Source organism: Nothoprocta perdicaria, unplaced genomic scaffold (genome assembly GCF_003342845.1).
Source record: "Nothoprocta perdicaria isolate Ctin4 unplaced genomic scaffold, notPer1 scaffold_107, whole genome shotgun sequence".
In the NCBI taxonomy this organism is placed as follows: Eukaryota; Metazoa; Chordata; class Aves; order Tinamiformes; family Tinamidae; genus Nothoprocta; species Nothoprocta perdicaria.
In genome coordinates this window covers 2,364,776-2,387,771 of record NW_020454172.1, presented here as the reverse complement: position 1 = coordinate 2,387,771, position 22,996 = coordinate 2,364,776, and the positions used below count along the sequence as shown (strand labels likewise).

Genomic DNA, 22,996 nt, shown 5'->3' with positions numbered 1-22,996 from the left:
GCCGCTCCCGCAGCCGCACGGCGGCTGCCGCCCTGTCCAGCCGCACCCGGGGGTCCTTCCCCTGGCTTTGCCCCTCTCCGGCCGTGCCCCCCTCGGGGACATACGTCCCCGTTGCCCCCCCAGGGGCCGCATACCGCCCCCGTCCTGGGGCCCGGCCCCGCACAGAGCCGCAGACAGGAGCGAGCCCCTCGGAGCCCCCGGGCGTGCCCGCCGTCGTGCAGGTGGCGCGCGCAGGACGCCGCGCTCGCGGCTCCTGGGGCACCCGGCGCTGCTGTTGGCCGCGTGCGCGGTCACCGCTGCGTACCCAGCCCGGGAGCACGGGCACGTGAACCCCCGTGATGGTGCCTGTTGTTCTTGGCAGCAATCACCTCGAGAGCAGCTGCGGTTGCAGGGGAGAAGAAAGTGGCCAGGGATGTCATCCGTCTGTCCAGCCGTCCATCCGCCCCTCTATCTAGCAAGGTGTCCCTTGCCATGCGGGATGAAGCGTTTTCTGCAGTGTCTGAAGCAGAGTGGCAGGCGGGCGTGTGCTGGGCGGCTCCGTGGACGAGCGCTGAGAGCGGGTGCAGCGGTGCCAGCAGGCGCAGTGCTGCCAGGGGGTGCAGCGGTGCTGGTCCGGTGTAGCAGTGACGGACATGTGCAGCAGTGCCAGGTGTGCGGGTGCTGGGTGGCTCTGCAGGTGCAGCAGGTCAGGTGCAGCAGAGCTGGTTGGGTGCAGCGGTGCTGGGCAGGTGCAGCGGTGCTGGTCGGACACAGCAGTGCTGTTCAGGCACAGCAGTGCCAGGTGTGCAGGAGCTGGGTGGCTCTGCAGGTGCAGCGGTGCTGGTCAGGTGCAGTGGTGCAGGTACCACCCTGCAGCGGCGCATCCCCGAGCACTGAGAAGGCTCCAGGCTCTGGGTCCCTCAGCGGTGGGAGGGAGCCCGCAGCACTGGGCCCCTCGGTGCCTCTCTCTGCTCACCCCTCCACAGGCTTTCCAGGCATCGTCCCTTCCACTTTGCTCCTGGCCTTGCTCTGACTAGCCTGGTGCTCAGCTTCCTCCAGAGAATGTTTGCGGCGGCTAGGAGAGAAAGGGAGAACAAAGCGCTCGAGCTGAACTATTCTCTGTAAGCTATAGTGAAGGAGGTGCTCCGGGAAAGCACAAAGACCTCAAATGCTGCAGAGAGAAATTCTTTTGCCACCCTGGCAAGTCAGTTGCTCGCGTTGGCAGCGTTGCTGCTTGGCAAACCTTGCCTTTCCCTCTCCTCAGAGCGCTGCGGGGATGGCAGCATTGCTGCTGCAGCCGAGCTTCCCCTGCTCCCTGGGCCTTTGTGTATGGGGACCTTTACAATACACCTGTGTGGGGCCTCGTGCTCCTCGGGAGCCCAGCAGTAACCTCCTGACTTCAGTGCTGGCAGAATCACACGCGCTGCTTCCCCCTCCCGGTGTAGGTTCCTGTCATCAGCTACTGAAGCTGGAAGCAGGGTGGGGAGCTGGCCTTGCAGACGACTCTGGCCAGTGCCAGCCGTGCTCTGGCTGCGCTTGCTCTGTTGTCTGCGGTGTCTGTGTGTCCTGCGTTTGGGGCAGTGGAGGTGACTGCTCCGACACGCTGGGCAAGCGCCCATACGGCCTGCAGCCGGCTCTTGTGCTCCACGACATGTCAAGGGGAACCGCGGTCAGCGTTCGGGTCTTCTTGTCTTCTCTAATAGTACAACAAAGAAAATCTCAGCTACAGGACCCTCCCTAGAGGAAGCCTTTTCAGGCCCTTCTGCAGACTGTTCTCTCTTGGCTGTTGTTTCAGTCACATCCCCGCCCGGTCTCTGCCCTGCTGGGTTGTAGCAGTGTTTGTGCTGTCTGCTACGCTGCACTTTTCAGAAACATGGAGACTGTGTTTGCTGTTAGGCTGTAGGAGACCCCAGAAACCCTGTAATGAGTGCCAGGAGTATGAGGGACACTGGGAATCCCAGGAGCAGGATGGTGCTGGACATGAGCACGCGGAGCATGGGAATCGCTACTTGCAGCTGTAGCCCAAGCTGTCCAGAGCGCTTCTGGGATGCACAAGTGCTCTGCTCTTTGTCCCTTCCACACACAGGAGAGCTGCTGTTGAAACTCATAGCAAATGTCTGACAGAGCTCTCTAGATGATCAGAATTTGCTCAGTGGATCTGTTTGCAGCATTTTCTGTTCATTTCTGGGGGAAAAAAAAGCACAAGTAGAGCAGAAGATGGGAGCACAATCGCAAGATATATGTGGGGTATCCAGGTGTAGGGATCGTTCCCAGCCAGGGCTGGGAATGCTGGTCGGAGCCTGTAGGTGATGGTCCAACAGGCACAGGGAGGAGGTGGGCGCCTTGGCAGATCCAGTGCGATGTGGGCAGGATGTGGGATGGACGGGGAACTGGATGGGGAGCTGGTGACCTTGGTGCTTTGCCATGGTGTCCTCCCAGCGCTTAGGCCTGGGCGGCTGCTGCTCGCTGGTGTTAGCTGTTCAGCGCACATCAGACTGACACAGCGCTGCCTCCCTCGTGCACACTCCTTAGGTGCCCAGCTCCACAGGGAAGTCCTAGCTAACCTTTTGTGTTATTGAGAGACTTGCTAGCTCATTCTCTTTGGTGGTTGTGAGATGTAGTCAAAATATTTCCTCGGCTGCTGCCCACAGTGTGCTTTCCTACCCCTGTGCAGGGTCAGAGCATGGAAGTGGCTTGCCCTGCCTTCGCAGCGTAACTGTTAACAGAGCTTATGGTTGAATCAGAACCTCCTGGTCTTTGCGCTCTGCTCACAAAGAACCTTTGAGCTGCCAGATAGATCAGTGCTCCTGAACGCACCACAGTGTGGGCAGTGCCCACCTCTTTCGGCCACCCCGTTGTGGCCCGCAGAAATCCTAACGGTGGCTCTGCGGCACCTGCACGGCAGCCAGGTCTGCGAGGAGTGGTCGTGCCTCGCATCAGGAGAGCTCAGCCGTGGAACAAGGCAGACTGGGTAGCCCAGCAGCCGCTGGCCTCGTGTTCCTCACCACGCAGACGGTGGCGAGAGAGCCGGCGTGGTTAAAGCCCGGCCACCCTGGCCCTCCAGCTTGTGGCCTGTCCAGGTGCRTTAGCCAGAGCTCCGCGTGGGGAAGAGGCCCCTGGCTGCTGATGAAAGAGAGCTGCAAGTGTCTCGCTTTCACAGGGGAAGAGCAGCAAACACACACACCTGCTCCCGTGCAGCGCTAATGAGGCCCTTGTGCCTTGCAGATAAAGGAGTGCTGTTCTCGGCTGCTGCTGGAGGCTGCTTCTCCCCTTGCAGCGAGCGTCACATGGAGGAGYGTTTAGAATCCCCCTGATGTTTTAGAGTCTCAAATGATCAGATGATGCTTGGGAGCAGCAGGAGCACAGGGTGGGCAGGAGGGAATGGGTGCTGGTTTTGAAAGCTTCTTGTGACCGATTCCAGCTGCCAGCGGGAAGAGGAGCAGAGGAGGTTGAGCCTGGGAGGCAGCCCGGGGGCAGAGGAGCTGGGACTGGCAGAGGGGGTCCTGGCACGGCCTGCGGGGCAGTGCCCCCAGCTTGTGGGCACTGACAGGCTGGGCCCATGTGGCTGCAGGCGCTGCAGGCAGCGCTGGCAGGGGAAACAGGGCGTCTGTCCCACCGCGAGGCTACTCTGGGGAATGCGCTGCCTGAGCCTGTCTCTTAGGTCGGGCCTCGCAACTACTTTGTTCTCTGCCTCGCTCCTCCTCACCCTCATTACACCTGCATACATCCTTGGACAGAGCTAGAGCCTGCAGATGTGATCTCATTTGGATTTTATTTTGCTTTTTTCTTTGCATTTAATGAGTAGGAGCTAACGCAGCCCTTCTCTCCCCGTGTGAACAGAGGGGAGCATCTGGCAGCCAGACTCAGGGAGGATCCCGAGACAGAGCCTGACCCCTTGAATGCAGGTCTTGTTCATGCTCCAGTCATAATGAACCTAACAGTTTAATTTGTATACCCACAGAGGTAGCACTGTGCGTAGCACAGAAAGGCTGGTGGTGTTTGAGTGCAGGCACGTTTGCTTGGTGAATATTGACAGTTTATGCAGTAGTTGTCCCCCTCTCCGGCTCCCTGTGCTGCTTGTGCCGTTGCCGTTTGCTTCCCCTGCTCCAAGGTGCCACGGATGGATGGCAGAGGCAACATCACCAGCACCAGCCAGTTCTCCAGGGGCTGTCTGGGCAGGTGAGGTTTGCGAGGTAGGGGCGCGTCGAGGGTCTGCTGTGGCGTGGGCTGTACGGATACAGTGGCGGGGAGTGCCTTGCTTGGAATGCAAAACCAGGGCTGTCTTCCGTGCGTTCCTAACCACGATTTGCCATGGCTAAGGAAGCAGCACCTGGCAGTGAGTCCTGCGAGGGTTGAGCTTTGGGGATCAACTCGAGCAGAAATGCACAAGTGACATTTCTTTTTTCCTCCTTTTTTTTCTTCTCTTTATCTCACTGGGCTGTGAAATAAACCTGGCAGGTGTTGGTGCCTGGGTCTCACGCCCCAGCCCCAGGGGCCAYGTGCTGAGTGTGTGATGCTGCTGGAGTTTGTCTTGGCTACACTCAAAAAAGAAGTGCAGGATCTAGTAAAAAGGTTCTCTCTCGATTATATTTTGTAAAAGTTGTCCTCCTTAATGAAAAAAAAAGGTCACTATGAAACTAATGCTCAAAATACAGTTGTGTAAAACTCAACCAAAAGAATCTGTGATTATTTTTCCTGAGTGCCTATTTTTATTGTCTCTTTTTTGCAAAATGCTCTTATGAGCTGTGCAGCAAACACACTACTTTTTCCCACCACTCGCATGATCGTTTGGTGTGGAAGACGCCAGAGTCCTGCCCCTTGCCCGCGTGCTGCTGGTAGCTGTTTGTGTGCAGCATGGTGCTGTGGGCTGTGCAGCACCGCCCGTGATGCCATTCCCAGGGTTATGCCACGGGTCTCTGTGGGACCTGGAGGCTACGAACCTTATAGAGAGGGCACTGGTGGGGCAGGACTAACTGCCCTTTCCTATCGCTCCCTACTAACAAGCAATAGCGTGAGGCTTTATTGCTTGAACTTTTGATGAATCTGAGACTGACTTCTTAGGTTCTATGGACAGATTGAACCTTGCCACCAGCCCAAAGGGCTGTTTATGCTATTTATTTCTGGGAAATGACTGAATGCAAAGCTGGTCTGGCTGTGGACGCTCCTGGAGCTGCATGGGGAGGTCTGCAGCCATCTGGGGATGCAGGCGGCTCTGCCAGATCCCTGATGTGACGCCTTGGCCCTGGTGTGGGCCTGTCTGGGCAGGACAGGGCACAAAGAGGGTGGCAGCTTCCATGGCTGTTCTCCCTGGTGGGAAGATAAGTGCTGAGTGGGGAAGGTGCCTGTGAGGGCAGAGAATCCCCCATGTGCCGGGTGAGGAGAGGCCGGGGTGATTCCTGAGCACTCTTTCCTCTGTGCTGGCACCGAGATGCAGGCCAGGTTAAGAGCACAGCTCCTTCCAGGCCTTTCCCCACCCATTTTCTTTGTCTTGCAGTACACGAATGAGAGCGCTGAGAAAACACACCCAGATCTCCGGGTTCTCCTTGTTATAAGCTGCAGTGACATAGGGGGATTCTCTCACACTCCACTATTGCCAGCAAATTGCCATTGCTATGGTGATATCTCCATAATTCACCCCCAGGGCAGTGGATGAAGAGCAAACCGAATTCCCTGTGGAGGAATTAATTGTGCAGGAGCATTCACAGAGTGAGCCTGCCGGGCGAGCCCTGCTGCAGTCTCTTAGGTCCAGGTCTGGCTGTGGAAGGAGCTTGCACCACTCACAGATGCCAAAGCCACGGCTGCAGGCACTGAGGGAGCAGAAAAGAAAGCAGGGGAAGCTTGCAAGCTGGAGAAATGGTGTCAGAAATGGCTGGAAAGACTATATATTCTCTGAAATGGGGAAAAACAGTGCATCCCGGCAGGCACGTGTGAGCTCAGTCTGAATGCACCCGTGCTACCTGCAGCTGATTCTCATACCAGTGCAGATGGGGGTTTGCCAGGTTGCCAGGTTGGTGGTGTAGGGAGCTCTCCGCTAATACTGACCTGTGTGCATACTGCCCAGCTGTGTTGCTCCCCAAGTAAGTGGTCTGGAGGCAGGAGATTCTTCTCTGTTGGGGTAGCTGATTCCCAGGTCACGTCCTGCCTCCTGAGTGATCCCAGACGTTTTATCCCAGTTATTTCATGTGCTGCACTGATGTCAATTCCATCCTTCCATCCTAGCAGAGTTCCCTCAGCTTTGTATGTTGTACCTTTACTGTGTCCCTGCAGCCTGTGGTAGTGTAGTAAATTAGTCCAAAGGGAACTGAGCAATATTAGACGTCTTGCTTTAAAAAGACCTTCAGCCATAACAGGTATGTGCAAAGCCGATGAAACCCCTGCCCCAAACATGCATTTAGTAACTCACTTATTCTGAGAGGCTGAAAATTGTTGAAATGGTTTGGTATTTCCAGATGAAGTCTCAGCTCTGGCTTTGCCTAAGATCTACTGTTTTTACCCCATCAGTTAATGGGGTTAACCCAGTCAGTGCTGGGTTGCCCAGATCCTGGGCACAAGAAGAAAGGTAAGAACAGCTCCATCTCGATGCCCCTGCTTGGCCTTGGATCCGCGGGCAGGCTGCGCTGCTTTGGAGGAAGCTGCTGGTCATTCAGTGGTTGGACAGGAGAGCAGGGCAAGGGCTAAGTGCTGGAGCAGGAATGCAGCTCGCTGCCTCTTYGTTGCTCCGGGAAGCTCTGAAACGGCCATATCCTGGAGGGAGCACTGGGTTTGTATGGGAGGGGCAGATCCCAGCAACAGAGACGTCGTCTTCAGGGCTGCTGACCAGTGTCTGTGCTGTCTGTCTTTGCAAGGTGTTAACAACTGAGAGAGAGATAATTGGTCTTTTTTAACGGAGCTTACTTTGTATGGTATTTGGATAAGATTTAAAGATAGTGTGCTTGATAATGAATTTGCTCTAAACTCTGGTATGTGGCTTGTGCTGCCTGTAGAGTTATGTGCATAATGACCTGGTCTAGGAAACTTTTGGCTTCTGTCTGTGACTGTTAGAGAATCATTTTTGCTGAGTCCTCAGAGTTTCTCCTTTATATTCATTCCATCTCCGTGGTGTTCTGGCAACACCTGTTTCATACAGACACAGCCCTATGAATACATATTGTTCAGCCCTGTCCCTTCCTGCAGTTGGAACTGTCCGTACAGATGTGAACTCTGCAGTTGCAGTGCTGGGGTCAGCTGCCTGCTGCTGCTGGGCAGCTCCCGGGAAAACTGCAGCACTTGCAAGTAAGGAATGCGTGAGCTGCATGGATTGCCTAGTACTGACGACTGCTTCATTTTTTCCCTTTCACAGAGTGATCGTCTCCTTATTAAAGGAGGGAGAATAGTCAACGATGACCAGTCATTCTATGCTGATATTTACATGGAAGATGGTCTCATAAAGTAAGTATGATCTAGTTTGTACCCAGCTTGCCAGCAGGGAAACCTTAATAGTTTTACCCATTGCACTCAGGTTAGAGGCTCAGCTCTCCGCAGCGTGTATGGGCACCTGTGTGACACGTTTGTGCATTAATCTTAGTGACCGAACTGCAGTCAGGGTGGGGATTTTGTGACGCAGCACTAACTGTACAACTAAGTAGCCTCTATCTGCACTGGGAACAAAACTTACCTTTGGCTGCTTCTGTGCCCCAGGTTGACATATTAGCATAAATGATAGCACACACAATTCCGTTTATTAGCAGTAACAAGGACTGTGCTGTGCTTCAGGTCATCTACATCTTTGATCTGGGGGGAATTGCAGGCAAACTTCTGAGCCTTCCAGGCTTCTCTGTGTGTTACAGAGGTGGAGTAATAACTCCATTGTTCAAAGGCTGCATTTCAAATGTGACAAATATATTAACATAGGACCAATTCCAAGTTGCGTGAATTGAAAGAACCATGAGAATATACACCCGAAGAACTTCAAAAAGCAAGTATTTTCCATAGCAAGAGGAAAATRCTCAGTTTTCCTGGAATAGAATTCTTAAAATGTTCAGCAGTAGAGATAATTTTCAAGAAGAGGGACTGTATTTTTATGAGGCTGCTTTAAGCTCCAAGACAACAGCAATCTTGATAGACTAGCAGTAGTATCAGAGCAAGCTCCAGGCCTTGCTATGGCATGGGTCATTTTTGTATCCTTCAGCAAATGACTTAGCCTCACCTGTAAGCTGGAGGTCACAGAATTTCATTGCCTCGGAGGTGAGATAAACTCATCTGTGAACTCCTGGAAGATGCAGTGAATGGTTTGAATCATTTGGTGATGGAATCATCTTAACAGAAAAGTTGCAAAGAACTGCTGTTCTATTGTCATGAAGACATTGCAGCAAGCAGTTTTGTCTACTGAATGTTTGATGTTCTAGGGAAAAAAAAAATATGGATTGGCTAAGGTGGAATGAAATAAGGAATATGCTATGCTTCCACATTTACCTCCCTGATGTGCCAAGGAAATCAGAAATTCCCCTTAAAACCAATCTGTCTTTTATCTTGATGTATCAAGAAAGACTGAGAAAGGCTTGATGAAAATAGGATTTCTGAAAGAAGAGATTGGAAGGCTTGAGCACTGCATATGGGCAGATAAAGGGATTGAGGTGGTGGGGGGTGAGCAAAAGGTGTCCTGAGATTCAGGGGACCTGGTCAGCAGGAGAACTGGATACTTCCAGGGAGAACATCACATGGTAAGACATCACAAGCTCCAGAGGCCTGTAAAGAGGAGTATTTTAAGTCATGAGTACATATATTCTGAAATATCTCAGGCTTACTGTCCTCAGAAGATATTTTTAAGTATTTAGGATCTTAGTTGCCTTAGGTGCCACATAGCCCTGCTGATAGCAAAGAGGTCCTTCAGGTGCATGAAGGCCAGAGCGGGAGGGGAGCTCCTGGAGCGGGAAGGAAGCGCTCAGTGCCCTTGGGGAAGAGAGTGGGCCCGTTCCCTCTGGATTGAGCCCCTAGCTGTGGCAGCCAGACAGGTCCCTGCACATGGAGAAGCTCTTGTCAGCTCCCCAGAACAGCGCTTGCAAACCCGACAGGCCCTGGGCTCGCCTGGCAGCCGTGGCATTAGGCTGCAAAATGATCCTCCTCGGTACGTAAGCCTCAGGCTTGAGCCTTACTTAAGGTGGGCAGAAGGCTGGGGGAGAGGAGAGATTAGGGGTGCTGTTTGTTGGAAGCAGGGCTGATGGGAGGGTTTTCATGAGCATCCGCCCTGGGCAAATATGTAGAACGTTGCTGAGTCCCCAGAGCTTCTCCTTTAAGTTCCTGTGAAAACTGGGGATTTCTGGCTCGTTAAGTCAGTAGGGCATGAAGTGTCCTAGGAAGTTACACTGCAGTGCACTGCAGAAATCATCAGATCACACCCCCAGCCACCCCAGCGCCTGTCCCAGACAGCAGGTGCCATCGCAGACACCACTAAGGAAGTTTGACAGATGGCAGCCTGCCCCAGACTATGCAAATTGCAGTTTTAAGCAGGCAACAGGGTCCTGCGCTCGCTGTGCAGCGGCTTCCTCGCTTGGTGCTGCAAGCCCAGGTGTAGGAATGGGCAGGAGAGGGACATTTCCCATGGGGAGAGGGGCTTGGCCCTGGCTGCTCCCTAGCTGACCTGTTGCTTGATCATGTTGTGGCTGGTTTTCCTTTGCCTCTGACTTACCATCTTGATGTGATCTCATCAGGCAAATCGGAGACAATCTGATTGTCCCTGGAGGAGTCAAAACCGTAGAAGCCAATGGGAAGATGGTGATCCCTGGAGGAATTGATGTCCACACTCACCTGCAGATGCCGTACAAGGGGATGACAGCTGTGGATGATTTCTTCCAAGGGACAAAAGCAGCCCTGGCTGGTGGAACTACTATGATCAGTGAGTGCAGCAGGCAGGTTCTTTTTGGCAGACCCCGTGCACAGTTGTGTTTCAGGGGCAGTTAAAATACTGCTGCATTCAACATCCAAAATTTGCATGAAACTTATTCGATGTTGACATCTGAGCTTTATGCAGAGTATTTTCTTTTTTTCTTTTTTTTTTTTTTAATTATTTCAAGAAATTGAAGAGAGAGAGTTGAAGAGAAGGTGTTGGACTTTTGCTTGGGGCAGCAGGGATGGGCGGAGATGACAATGGATAAGAAAGAGTTAGAAATAAGTTTGGGGGAAGGAGAAAGATGCTCAAGAGGATGCTTGAGAGCTGGCTGTGGTTCTGGCTCTGCAGAGGAGTCACATGTCACAAGCAATTCGGAAGGAAACATATCGGAGATGTGGAAAAAAATGTGAGAGGGGGGTTGAGAAGGGTAGCCCCTCTGGTGCTCATAAACTCTCATTCAAATGGCTGTCAGCTGAGAGCCATCTCGTGCAGAGACCCAGTCATGAGTGCTTGCTCTCCTTACCAGCTCATCCCATACGGCTCCCTGTCTTGCTGGCATCTCTGATGGGAAAGGGTTTGGAGGAAGAAACGCAACCATGAGTGCAGCCCTTGCTTTTGCAGGCCTGCAGGGCAGACCTGGCTGGAGCAGAATGCTGCAGAATTACATCTGCATTGCAATACATAGTAAAGAGATAGGGCCCTGGAGGTAAGTTTTATTGCCAATGGATGAAACATGCCTTTGGGGTAGTCAGACATGAAAACTCAGTGCATTGGCCCTCTTCTGCCTCAATAGTGGGTGACAGTAACCACAGGTGTAGTACAGGACAAGCTCTTGTAGACCTGCAGGTCCAGATTTTGCTCTTACCAAAGTGACGCCTGGGGAGGGAGACAGGATATGCATCAGAATAACAGTTCTGGGTATTGCATCCATTAGCTCTCACACGATTGCTTTTTGCCCTACGTTTCAGACATGATGCTATTTTGAGCTGGGGAAGGCATTTGCCATAAAWTCCCCATCCAAATGCAACTCCTCATCCTAAGGTTTTTTGTTGTTGTTGTTGCACTCCTGAAATGTTGCCCAGTTCTTTTTTTTACTGAGTGCTTTTCTTGGTGTTGTTTATTTTAAAGATCTGTGAGAGTTATGCTCATCTTTTGAGTGATCTCTGCCCTTGCTGGGTACAAACAGGCACTGATGTATGAGTTCAGTGTAGCAGCAACTGTAGTTTGCCTCCATTTGCAAGGTTTTGAAATTCAGTTCTCTGTAGACTAGAGAATGAGGAGCAGGATGTGTTTTGGGGACTGCAGTGCTGGGGAAGCAGATTTGCACGGGGCTCTTTGCCCAGCTTCAGATCCTGCATTCTGCGGTGTTCCAGTGTCTGATGCCTGAGGGCCTCAGGAAGGAACACTGATATAATATATATTTTTTCTATTGAACAAAAATAGGGCAGCGTGCTCAGATGACTCCAAGCAGAGGAACAGAGCGATGCCCCGGTGTCCTGCACCACTCGAGACACAGACAGTGATAACTCTAAAAGGAAAGGGAATTCTAGGTTCTTCCGTGGGGAAAGCCACAGATGTGGCCTGGTTGCAGTCTGGGTTGCACAGCCTGTGCAKTGGTCACAGCTGTCTGCACTTTGTGGAGTTCTTGGACATGCAAGAATAACTGTTGATCCTTTCAGAAGAGGAATGGGTTCTTGCCCTTCCCTCACTGCTTCTCCTTCTCCAGTGGGCCAAAAGAAGGAAACAGTCCTGTAAAATGCACTGCGGCAGGGTGTGAGGATTACATCATGGGCAATAAACAGTGCATTAGTGTTGCAGTAAGGGAGAGCATTATGTTTTAATAGGATGGAAGTATGGGTGAAGAAGGACACGGCTCTTCAGCTTTCAGCTAATTTCTCAGCAGTAGCCTGTAAAAGCCCCTGGTTCAGTGCCAGAGGCTGTTAAGGAAATGCACAGAGCCTTTACTTTCCAATAATGCACTTAGGAGAGGCCAAGCAAGCCGTGGATGTGGTGAGGGAGCTCTTCAGAGCTGGCACGGCGTTTTCTTTATCCCATGATGTGCCCAGCTCCGCAGGCAGCCTTGGGGCCTGGAGGCGCCTGGCGCGTGGGGCGGCGAGCGCCCGCGGCGCCTCCTCACACCTCTGCTCTGCCCTCTGCAGTGGACCACGTGTTCCCGGAGCCCGAGTCCAGCCTGGCGGACGCCTACGAGAAGTGGCGGGAGTGGGCGGATGGCAAGGCCTGCTGCGACTATTCCCTACACGTGGACATCACGCACTGGAACGACAGCRTCAGGCAGGAAGTGCAGACCATGGTCAAGGAGAAAGGTTTGTTGCCGTCCCCCGTCGTTTGTGGCTGTCACCAGCCCCCAGTTTGCTGTCCCAGCAGGGCCTGCAGCCCTGCGGATGCTGCACACGCGGGGCCGTGTCCCTACAGACCCCGTCTTGCCGCCAGCTTACACGGAGCTGCAACTTCCTTGTCACCTGCTAACTGCAGGAATGCTCCAGGTGCAGGGAGGGGAAGGCTGTTTGATGGTTCTTGTGAGGTGCTGTGCAGTCGTGGGGAGAAAAGTCAAAATACTGTTACAAAACATGAGAATTCTTGGTGTTATATGAATGAATTTCACAAAAATTGAGAATGCAATTGCTTTGGAAAATCTCAGAGCTCAGACTGCTAATGAGCACAAGTCTTGCTTAAGAGCCTCAGCACAAAGATGCTGTAAGTAAAGCACAAGTATGTGGGACGGTGCTCGTCCAGGGAAAAGGCCGCTGCTCCAGGTGCCTTCTGCTCATAACCTTCCACATCAGTCCCTTCTTGCAGGGTCCTACTGAGGGCTCTCTGTCCGTATTGGCTGAGACTGCTGCAGCCCAGTAGCAAGCAGTGGTTTTGCTTTCTTTCATCCTCTTGTTTTTGAATATCTGCTGGGATTCTGCATGGAGCACGAGTGTCCTGAAGATAAACTAACGGGGAAGGCAAACCAAAACAGACAACCTTCTGCTTGACCTCCCGCTCTTGCCAAAGGCTCCCATTCCATTAGGTCTGAGTAATTCTCACATGCCTTGGATGTATTTGGGGAGAGAGAGAGAGCACTCACTTTTTCAGCTCACTTTTTTTCTCTTCTCTGTTTGTCCCGTAGGAGTTAACTCCTTCATGGTTTATATGGCCTACAAGGATTTGTACCAGATGTCAAACACAGAGGTAAGAGCTTCATTGCCACCTTGGTTTTATTTTGGTAGAGCAGTAGCTGGAAAAACAATCCTGAGTAATTGTAGCATGGAGATTCAGTCCATATGGCTTTTGTGGGCCATAGTTTTTGTGGGCCTTCAGTTTACCAGGCACATGCAGAGCTGTGACTGAGCTTCCCCATGGAGATGGCAACTGGGTCCGAGGCTATGAGAGCCTCGGTGGGTGCAGGCAGCTTCCTGACCTCAGCGCCTGCCACGGCCAGGGCGCTGGATCCCTCCCCTGCCTGCAGCCTAACGGGCTGTTCTGGTGAAAGATGCACTGTGGGCATATTCAGTGTAGTAATATTTTTTCTTCTCTGCRTTTAGCTGTATGAGATATTCAGCTGCTTGGGAGAGCTGGGTGCCATAGCTCAAGTTCATGCTGAAAATGGAGATATCATTGCACAGGTAATTGCTATTCTAGTTATGCAGGGACTGAAAATCTAGCCCGGGCAGACAGATTTGATGCAGTTATTAGCAAATGACACTAAAGCTGCCTGAGCATCTTTTGAAAGATGATCTCTTTGATGCTGTTTGACAGTGATACTGTCAAGTGGACTGACAGTGGATTTACAAACATTTTCTGCTGTGAARTATCTGGTGGGAACTGTGGTAAGGAGGTTGCAAGACATTTAAGCTCACAACCTGTAGAAAGCTCACAACACACCACCTMAAGAAATCAAAGACAAATGTTTTGGGGTATATGATTCTTCTGTTATCTCAATCATTATTTTCTTTATTAAAGATAGAAAGGAATTATCAGATATCAGGGATATCAGATACAGCTAAACATTTCAACTTAAAGCTGAAGATCAATGTAAACATTTCTATGACATTTAAAAGAAAAAAACACACATTGGAACAAAACACATTGGAAATAGTTTTCTCTTTAAGTAGACAATTTCTTATGGAGTTATCAACACAGTTATCAAGACAGACTTTACAGGTGAGCCCAGAACAGATATTGGCCACTCTTTTTTCCCTCGCTAAATGAAAACCCAAAAGTGAAATAGGTCTCTATCTATTCAGACTATCCAAGTTGCTCCTTGCACATTGTCAGGAAATAAAAGCTTAATTTGGAATATTGTTTGTCTTTTATAAAGCTTTTGCAGCTTTGTGAATGAAATGAGTGACAACAGAGATTTGAAACCTGTGTGTCTTGCAAGAGAAGCATCCTCTCCTCTCCCTGCTGGAGCTTTGCCCTCTTGGAGCACATGTGGGAGCTGGGGCAAACTCGTTGCAGTGYGTTTGCACAGCAGCCACTACCATTTTGCCCTTGGAGCCACTCGCCTTGGGCTGGTTGCAGGTTGCCTCTGCCTTAGCTGTTTTCTTGCGAGTTGTGCTCATGCTGGGCACCAAGCCCTCTTGCAGTGTAGTGATAATTGCTGCTCCACAGTGTCTGCTTTCAGACACTGTGGAATTGACTCAGTTACTCCCTCAAATGTGATTCCTTTGGCTGTGTATTTGAACACCTTCTCCTGAAGAGGAAGCAGACGGATGCAGGGCAGAGCCGAGGTGCAAAGCACTGGCCGTGCTGGGGCTGTGGCGGGAGGGCTGGTCCCGGGCGGCCCCGTCTGGCTCGTCCTGCGTGGGAACGCATGGGAACGGCCCTTCCGCCGCCGCCTGCCCCGTGCCAGCCTGGCGTGGGGGCTCTTGTCTTTGTGCCAGACACGTTGTCGCCAGCAAGAGCTGCTCTGACCCCTATCAGGAAAGGATTAATATTTTCCATCTGGATGAGCTTCTCATATTTTTGTATTAGCTTCTGTGAGGCTCAAAGGAACTGTGTTGCAGCTTTTGGGCAATAAACGAGAGACATTTTACTTAATTCTGGATAAAAACAAAGCTCATTTATGTTCCTTTGCTAAATGCAGAATCTAGTAGACAGCTCAGTTCAGTGTAAGAGAAGCTGAAGCAGTGCATTAGTGGTTACCCCAGTGGAACAGAATAGGCMATTGAGTATGGCATATTCACTCTAACCGCAGCTCTTTTTCAGCACAGAGGGACAAAGGCCTTTGCATTGCACGCAGTCAGTTCAGAGAGTTAAATGTGTTTGAAAAGTGGTGCAGCAAGAGAGGAATTTTCCCCTGCTCTAAGCAGGCAGTCAGCTAATGGAGCTGGATTTGCAAGGGAATTGTTATGAAGACATGCTGTTTAGAGCTGAGATTTGTAGGTTGTGTGGGTCTACTGTGTAGTAAATGATACTGGACGAGATAAAKTCCAAGTACACCAGATTGTTAGGGCTGGAGAAGATAGTTCAGTTATGCTCTGTAACTACTGGTCTCGTCTCTTTTCCTGTTCTGGGAAAGTGAAGGAGTGTGAATTCAGAGGTCAGTCTTTGAACATCCTCTCAGACTGCATTCCTTGGACTTTTTAGGGCTCCCCTGCCCAATCTGATGGCCATTTCACATGAAAACAAAGAGTGATCAAAGGAATGATCTTGACTAGAGGTTATCTTATTTCAACTGTCTACCCAAAAGACACCTCTGAGGTGGCGCTTCACAGCCTTGGAAGCTGCTTCCTTCAATCAGGGCTTTTTTTTTTTTTTTTTTTTTTTTTTTCCTTTCTTGGTAATTTCTACTTGAGCTACTTGACTTTTGGAAGAGGAGCCACGGAGGGGCTGGGAAAGGAGATGTGTCAAGTACTGTTGATGAAACTGGGGAGTTTTGAGCCCTCTCTGCTCAATTCTTGAAGGACCTTCTAGTCAGTGTCCAGGACTCTGCTGTTTCCCCATCCTCCTTGTTTGTTCCCTTGATTCTGTGACCTCTCAGAAAGCTCATCATGCATGTGGGGTCCTCAGCGTGTGGGTGAGGGGGTCCCAGGGCTGTCTTCACAACCGCGGGCCTGCTTTTCTGCATGGTGAGCAGAGTCAGAGTCTCCTAACATCTCCCTGTCCTTTCAATGATCCAGGAGCAAACCAGGATGTTGGAAATGGGAATAACCGGTCCGGAGGGCCACGTGCTGAGCAGACCCGAGGAGGTAAGGTGTAGGAGTCTGTTCCAGCCTTGTTGCCTGAAGCCCTTTGCCACAGGTTGTGGTAGTGTTTAGTTTAATGGGGCCCAACAGGGCTCTGTGTGTGAAAGTGCATATAGGTGTGTACGTATATATATGTGTTTATATGTGTATCTATATATCCATTTATCAGTATTTACAGAGCAATCCTGCCGGGTTCACACCAGCTCAGCAATGAGAGAGATGAACTTTGGTGATGAACATTTTTCAGTTTTGCTCGAGTCTTCTAGCAGAGACMAGGGCTTCAGAGTCTTTAGGAGATTAAATAATCAGTGAAAAAATCTGTATGGGTGTAGCTGCATTTGGGCTGGTTATTGGGCATTCATCTGGTATAGATGATTCCACTATAGGTGAATCATCAGGTGTAAAAGGCCTGGGAAGAATCAGATGCTGAGTGTTAGTGTCTCTRAAAATTCGCTGTTCGCATAATTTGGAATGTAAAAAGAGGTTCCAGCCTGCCCTGTTTAGTCTTTGCTTAGGTTCTGAAGTATTTTAAAATCAGACAGACAAAGCCATTGGAGGAAGGAGTGGGAGGGAAGGAGAGAGGGAATTTCCTGGTTAAAAATCATTGTCAAGATACTAACTAGATTATTTCTATTTTTAGTTCACTTGGTATTTTTCTGTTTGGCTCATTAATGTGAGTTGAGTCTAATTTTAATGGGGCTTTTTTTTATTTTAAATGTCAGCTTGAGATAGCTCCCTGCTCAGAACTGTTTTTAACTTCCCACAGCACGTGAAAGAAGGAAACAATAGAGAACTGGTACGATAGCAAAGCTCTGAGTGGTGCAGCACAGGGACAGACTTGTCCTCTGTGGTCTACTGGAAATAGAATCAGTTGGCTTGAATTAACAGTAGAAGAAGATGATTGTATTATGGCTGGTAACAGTGTATGTAGTCTAGTGTGATACAGAGCTTGTTCTCTGTGAAGGATGAGACAGTGAAGTATTTTCCTGTACAGAGAAAAGACCCAGTGGAAAATATAGTTGACTGGATTCTTTCTGTGTGCAAACTGATGTTGATTTTCGTGGCTCTRGACCTTTTGCCACTAGCTGGCAAGCTACCGTGCAGTTACGGGATACTGTGATTGTGCCAAATTTAAGAACTGTCCAGTTGTCGTAAGGCAGGCACTGCGATCCTTGCCCAAAGCCAATAAAGGGCTAGTGAGTGTTTGTCTTGAAATGCCATTAAAGCATAAAGCAACTGAGAGCAGTACAAGAAGGCTATAGATGGAATCTGTGCAGCCAAATCCAGATCTGATGAACTTTGAAAATAGAGCGTGTCCCTGTTCCAAAACACCCGCTATATAGAAACGCATTAGATGGCAGTGGCGTGCATGACACGCTCCTGTCCTGGTRGTGATTTGGTAGTGCAGGGTGCTGCCCCCCAGAATGTGGAATCGTGTTGGTTGTGATGGCCGTGTTTGCTCCTGTTCACATGTTAAGGCTCGTCAGCTCCACAGCCTCGTATGTGCTCTGGTAAAAGTACTTTACTGTTTGCATTTCTGCTTAATGTATTTAGGCAGAAGTTGAAAAACTCTTTTTAATCAGGCTGATGAACTTTGCCTGAAATAGACTCCTTTCAAAGCAGAGTGAATGGCTGTGTAGTGGTTCTGGGTACACTGGGTCCTCCTCCAGCTCCTGCAGGTTGCATAACAGCTGCCTGGCCCGCAGGAATGCTCACTGCATTCCTGCTGCTGGCAGCCCTGCGTCCCCGGGGCATTAGCTGATTGGTACATTGTCTTTTTAAGGCTTCTGTTCTGAACTTTCTCATGCCAAAGCTTTACGCCGAGCTGTAGAGCAAACACTTAAAGAACCTCTGGGATTGAGCTCAGGCTGAACAAGGGCTGATGTAAGACTCCAAAGATATCCCGTGTGCGGAAAATCCACCCTGCTCCAACAGTGAGCAAGACAGTGCCACGCAGAGTGGAAGCAGCAGCCAGGCAGCAGGACGGAGCGAGCGACGCGAGCAGCCTGTCGGGCCAGAGCAGCTGCCTGCCCGCCCTGCACAGGATGAGACTCAGGATGAGCAGAGCCCCGGGAGAGCCTCAGGCACCGGAATGGGCCAGGGAGGACCAGCCAGGTAGCCCTTGCTGCAGCCCTTGCTGTGACACACGGGTGACAGTCCCATGTGTGACAGCTTGTCAGTGGGGGCTGCAAGCCCCAACAGCCTTGAGCCAGGCCATAGGAAGACTGAATTTTCCTCTGGCAAGCCTGCCTGATTAACTGGCCTAGAGGGAATTTCTGACTATAACAAGTGCTAAAATGCATTTTAAAAAGCTGCATGGGTTTTATCTTCAGAGTGAAGAGTCCTTTCYGTAAACATTTGTGTTGTGCAGGGGGCAACACTTCAGGACAGTGAGGGGTTCCTAAGGAAACAAACAAGACTCCTCTGATCAGGCCAGTGATCCTGGCCTCGTGCCAGGGGAGTTTAACCCTGAGAGGAGGTTCTGTGGCGAGGATGATAGCGAGGGCACAGGGCGTCCCTTGTGATCCATGGTGGGCTGCATGAGCAGGGTCTCCTTCCTGCCCTTTGTCCCTTCTGTGCAAGCCATGCGCTCTTCCCTCTTGCAGCTGGAAGCAGAAGCTGTCTTCCGGGCCATCACTATTGCCAGCCAGACCAACTGCCCTCTGTACGTGACCAAAGTGATGAGCAGGAGTGCTGCTGACCTCATCTCGCAAGCCAGGAAGAAAGGTGAGTGGCTGCTGCTGTGCACAGCCCTGTGGGACGCTGGCAGCCCACGTGGCCGCTCGCTGCTCCTTCTTTTCCTCCGGTTTCTTGCCACSGAGGCTGTGCCTTGAAAACCGCCCTGGGGCTGCAGTCCAGGGAGGCACCTGGCTGTGGGGAGGGCCAAAGGGGCACCCAGCCGGGCGTTGCAGCCGCCTTCTGTGTGAGTCATCACACAGATCTGGGTTGTGGTCACGGTGCTGCTCTAATCACCAGAGTTTATCTGTGGCTGAGCTGTATGTGAGGAGATTCACCCACCCGTGTGCCCGTGATCTGAGCTGCTGTGTGTAGCCCCAACCTCTGCTTGATGTGGTGGCTCCTGAGGAGGCCTGAGGGACTCCTTAGGTGGAGGGGAGCCGCGTCTGGCCCAGGAGCACAGGGACCCCTCGGCGCACACACAGGCACATCTGCACCTGCGTTCAGCTTGCCTGTCCTCCCCGGGAGCTGGTGTGCAAGGAGGCTGGGGGAAGCTCTTCCTCTGGGCCAGACCTTGCGTGTGAGGAGTGGCAGCCGCCTTGCTCTGTCCCTCCCTGCTGCCCTGGCAGGAAACACATGTGGGAAGGAGACCCTTACGAGCCGAATTGTAGCTCGGTGCTGGTCTGCAAGTCATTGACTGTGCAAGCTGAGCCTMAGGGAGGCTGCAGCGCTTCTCGCTCAGCCTCCTGCCCGCGTGGGCTTCTGCAGGACTGGGACCTCACCTGGTGAGCAGTGAAGGAGCTCTGCATCCTCCTGTACTAACTGCTGTGGAGCTTCTGAACGGCACTGAGGCTTGGAGCAGCCTCTACAAAGGGATAAAGAAAGTGTAGAAAATGTATTTTCGTAGAGAATCTTGGAGGAGCTGGTAACTTATGGACTAACCAGTGATAAATGTACCTCSAAAGCGCTGCAGCTAGAAGCACACAGCCAGACTGCAGAGGCTGCTTGAAAAGGAATGCACAGCTTGGCGGTCCCCACCCTCGGGTATCCGTGTGACGAGCCCTGGTGTGCAGAAAGCCCTCGGCCACCAGCTGCTGCCTCCTGCCCTGCCCTGTCCCTGGGCTCCAGGATGTGCAGAAAGGAACCACTGTGCAAGGGAGAAACAGCAACAGCACCCTTTATAAATATTTACAAGGGATAAGGAAGGACGAGTTGAAGGAGATGACAATGAAAGACAATGTGAGGGGTTTGCCCATCAGCTCGCTGTGGATTAGGTGTCAGGCAGCACTGTGCATCTGCCTCTGTTGTGAGCTGTTCCTAACTAGAGTTACCTGGGCCTGCCAGCTCTTTCTGTGCTGTGTCAGCTCTGAAATGTGGCTGTCCCTGCCCAGGGTGAAGCGCCTCTGCCTGGCACAGCTGTGATGCTGGAGCGGAGGGGACCCGGTGCCCTCTAAACTGAGGCACATTGCAGAGCAGCTCGAGTCTGGAAGCAGCAGCCTGCAGGAGGCCAGGCTGCCGGCATCGCTCGTGCTGGGGAAGGCAGCTCCCTGGGGCTCTGCCTTCCCACCCTGTCCTTCCTGCAGGCTACCGGTGCCAGCAGAGACTCTGCACCCAGGAGTCGCTGGCCTGGGACGGTTCTGGTGCCTGTGTGTGTGGTGGTGGAAGGCAAGGCTTCCTCTTGATACCAATGTGGACGTCTTGGAGTCCTTTCTGTCTGCTCCACTTGCCCAGATCAAAGCAGACAATGCAAGACAGACCAGTGGGGTCCTCTGGGCATGTGCTGAGCGTTACCYGGGAAGGGAGGAAGTCTCAAGACTCTGACAAAACAAGATCCATCTTGTCTGCTTTTCCAGGCAACGTGGTGTTTGGCGAGCCGATCACGGCCAGTCTTGGGACTGATGGGACTCACTACTGGAGCAAGAACTGGGCCAAGGCTGCGGCCTTTGTGATCTCTCCACCCCTGAGCCCAGACCCAACGACCCCCGACTACATCAACTCCCTCCTGGCCAGGTAAGTGGCTGCTGGGACCAAAAAGTTCCCCTGGGCAGAGGGCTGTGATGGCTGGTGCTACTAGTGAGGAAGGAGCAAACCTGTGGCCTTGTGAAGGAAGAGGTTATCGAAAATTTGGGTAACTTGGACGTTACTTCAGCCTCCATCACTCCACTGTACATAATTTAATGAGCTGCCTGAGGAAATGACAGGAGGAGCCACCGTAAATAAATATCAGTAAGAAGAAAAGTACTAGGGCCAGTAGTCTCAACCCATTTAAGTACCCAGAAGAAGACAAGGAAATGAGGACCAGCTAATGGAGATGTGTCAGTAGTGGGGCATTCGCTCTGATTTTGGCAGGTAAGGCCTCTGCTACTAAAGAGAGGCAAGTGCAAAGAACTGCCAAGGAAGGTTGCCCTCCCAAGGAGATGCAGGGTTTGCTTGTGAGCTGGGGTAGCCCCTCTGCAGAAACACGATGGGGAGTGAGGGCGTGGGTTGCAGCTGTGCAGAAAAAGATCTGGTGATTGCAGGGTATCCATTAGTTTGCATGACTCCACTCTGCAGAGTGGAGAGACCTGCAAAGTGTGCAAGGCCTTTAAGGACAGCTCATGCACATCCAGCAGGGATGGGACAGCTTTTTCCACCCTTAGGCACGGTAAGGTATAGGGAAGGGATCTGCTGAAAATACAGAGGAAGTAGTCAAATCTTGGCAGCACTTGGTAACCCCATCTCACTGCTGAGCGCGCAGCAGCAAGGAGCAGTGTCCGTCTGCATCCACGGCCAGGCGCRATCACAAGCTCCTTCCCCCTCTGCGTGCCTGCTGAACCATGCATGTGGCAGCTGGTCCATGTTCACCCGTGGACATCTGACACTGAGGCAGTTGGAAATGGAAATAACCTTTGAGCTAATGCTAGAAAAATCTCTGACTAGATGAACAAGGGCTGGCGAGTCAGTAAAAGCAGTACTGGCAGAATGGCAGGTTAGGATAAAGTGGAGTTGTGCTGGGAAGGTGTTGCTGGATGTGAACGAGATGTCCTGGCTGGCGTGAGTGGTGTGAGAGTGTTTGGGATGTGGATATGCAGCTCACCCTGGATTTCACCWTGTGAAGGAGCCCCACAAGCCCTGGCTCAGCTGGGAAGAGCGCAGTATGTGCAGACCTTAAGGACAGGCAGGGAGGAGTGAGCCCAGCTCCCCAACTGCCTTATTAGTCCTCCCTTCCCCTTCAGTCTCGGATTTAACCCAGCCCCCAGAGGAGAGGGACATTTCTGAGCCTGCAGCCCAAGTGTGTCTGTGCCGCGCRCTGTCCTGACGCCTTTCCCAGGTCATCTCCTGCAAGGCTGCAACACATGGAGCGGCTCCAGCTGTCTGTTTCCGCACACAAGGACATTTCTGGAGATTAGGAAGCAGGTTCTGTCATAGACCAGGTCTTGGGCTGCGCAGTCAGTCAGACATATGGCAGAAATTACTAAAGGAAGACAGAGATTACCAGTGGATTAGGAGCAGTTCACAGCCCAGGGTCCTTGTGTCCGCGTCTCTTGCCCGCAGGGGCTCCGGGAGCCGCCCTGTGCCGGCTCCTCTGGGCATCTTCCCGCTGTGCATCCCAGCTGGGCAGCCCCGGCTGCGCTGCCCCGTTCTCCCCTCTGCTGCCGTCGCGGGGAAGGGGAGCACTGGGATGCAGCGTCGCAGGATGAAGCATCGCAGCCTGGCAGCCCTGCAATGCCCTCCTTCACAAACAGGGTTCRGAGGCGGCTGTGGGCAGGTGTCAGGGCGCCCTGCAGCACTGGGGCCCTCCTCCGCCCAGCTGCGCGGAGACCTTGGCCCTTGTGGCTGTGCTGGGGAAGGGAAGCTGCAGCTCGGGCCAGGGACTGCAGCCCRCACCGGGCGGCACACCGTGGTCACCGCTCCTGCTGCGGCGCCACCGGTGAAACCCATCAACCTGCCAGAAAGAGCTTTTCCAATGCGCGTTTCAGTTGGTGTGAATGCCTGTCTGTCGTGTCTCAACTCTTGTTTTACCAGCAAAACGGCTCATGGTTATTTTGTTCCCACCACCCTTCAGTGGTGACCTCCAGGTGTCAGGAAGTGCCCACTGCACGTTCAGCACCGCACAGAAAGCAATTGGGAAAGACAACTTCACAGCAATCCCCGAGGGCACCAACGGCATYGAGGAGCGCATGTCTGTCATCTGGGACAAGGCAGTGGTGAGAGGCAGAGGGGGGACRATGGGTCAGGCGGAGCAGGCGCAGGTCTGTCCCGCCGTGGGGTCCCTAGCAGAGCGGCGCACGCAGCCGCACGT

The 22,996-nt window shown here is 52.1% G+C and overlaps 1 protein-coding gene across 1 annotated transcript in view; it reads left to right on the top strand.

Moving 5' to 3' along the window:
- The window catches only part of DPYSL3 (dihydropyrimidinase like 3), a 35,538-nt gene that overhangs the window by 10,591 nt on the left and 1,951 nt on the right, over positions 1-22,996 (top strand). The window contains exons 2-10 of the mRNA XM_026046104.1: positions 7,319-7,407; positions 9,666-9,850; positions 12,004-12,168; positions 12,978-13,039; positions 13,393-13,473; positions 15,973-16,041; positions 18,645-18,765; positions 20,568-20,724; positions 22,760-22,901. Coding sequence (XP_025901889.1) covers positions 7,388-7,407; positions 9,666-9,850; positions 12,004-12,168; positions 12,978-13,039; positions 13,393-13,473; positions 15,973-16,041; positions 18,645-18,765; positions 20,568-20,724; positions 22,760-22,901 — 1,002 coding nt within the window. The 5' untranslated portion in view covers positions 7,319-7,387. The remainder of the gene's footprint in view (positions 1-7,318; positions 7,408-9,665; positions 9,851-12,003; positions 12,169-12,977; positions 13,040-13,392; positions 13,474-15,972; positions 16,042-18,644; positions 18,766-20,567; positions 20,725-22,759; positions 22,902-22,996) is intronic.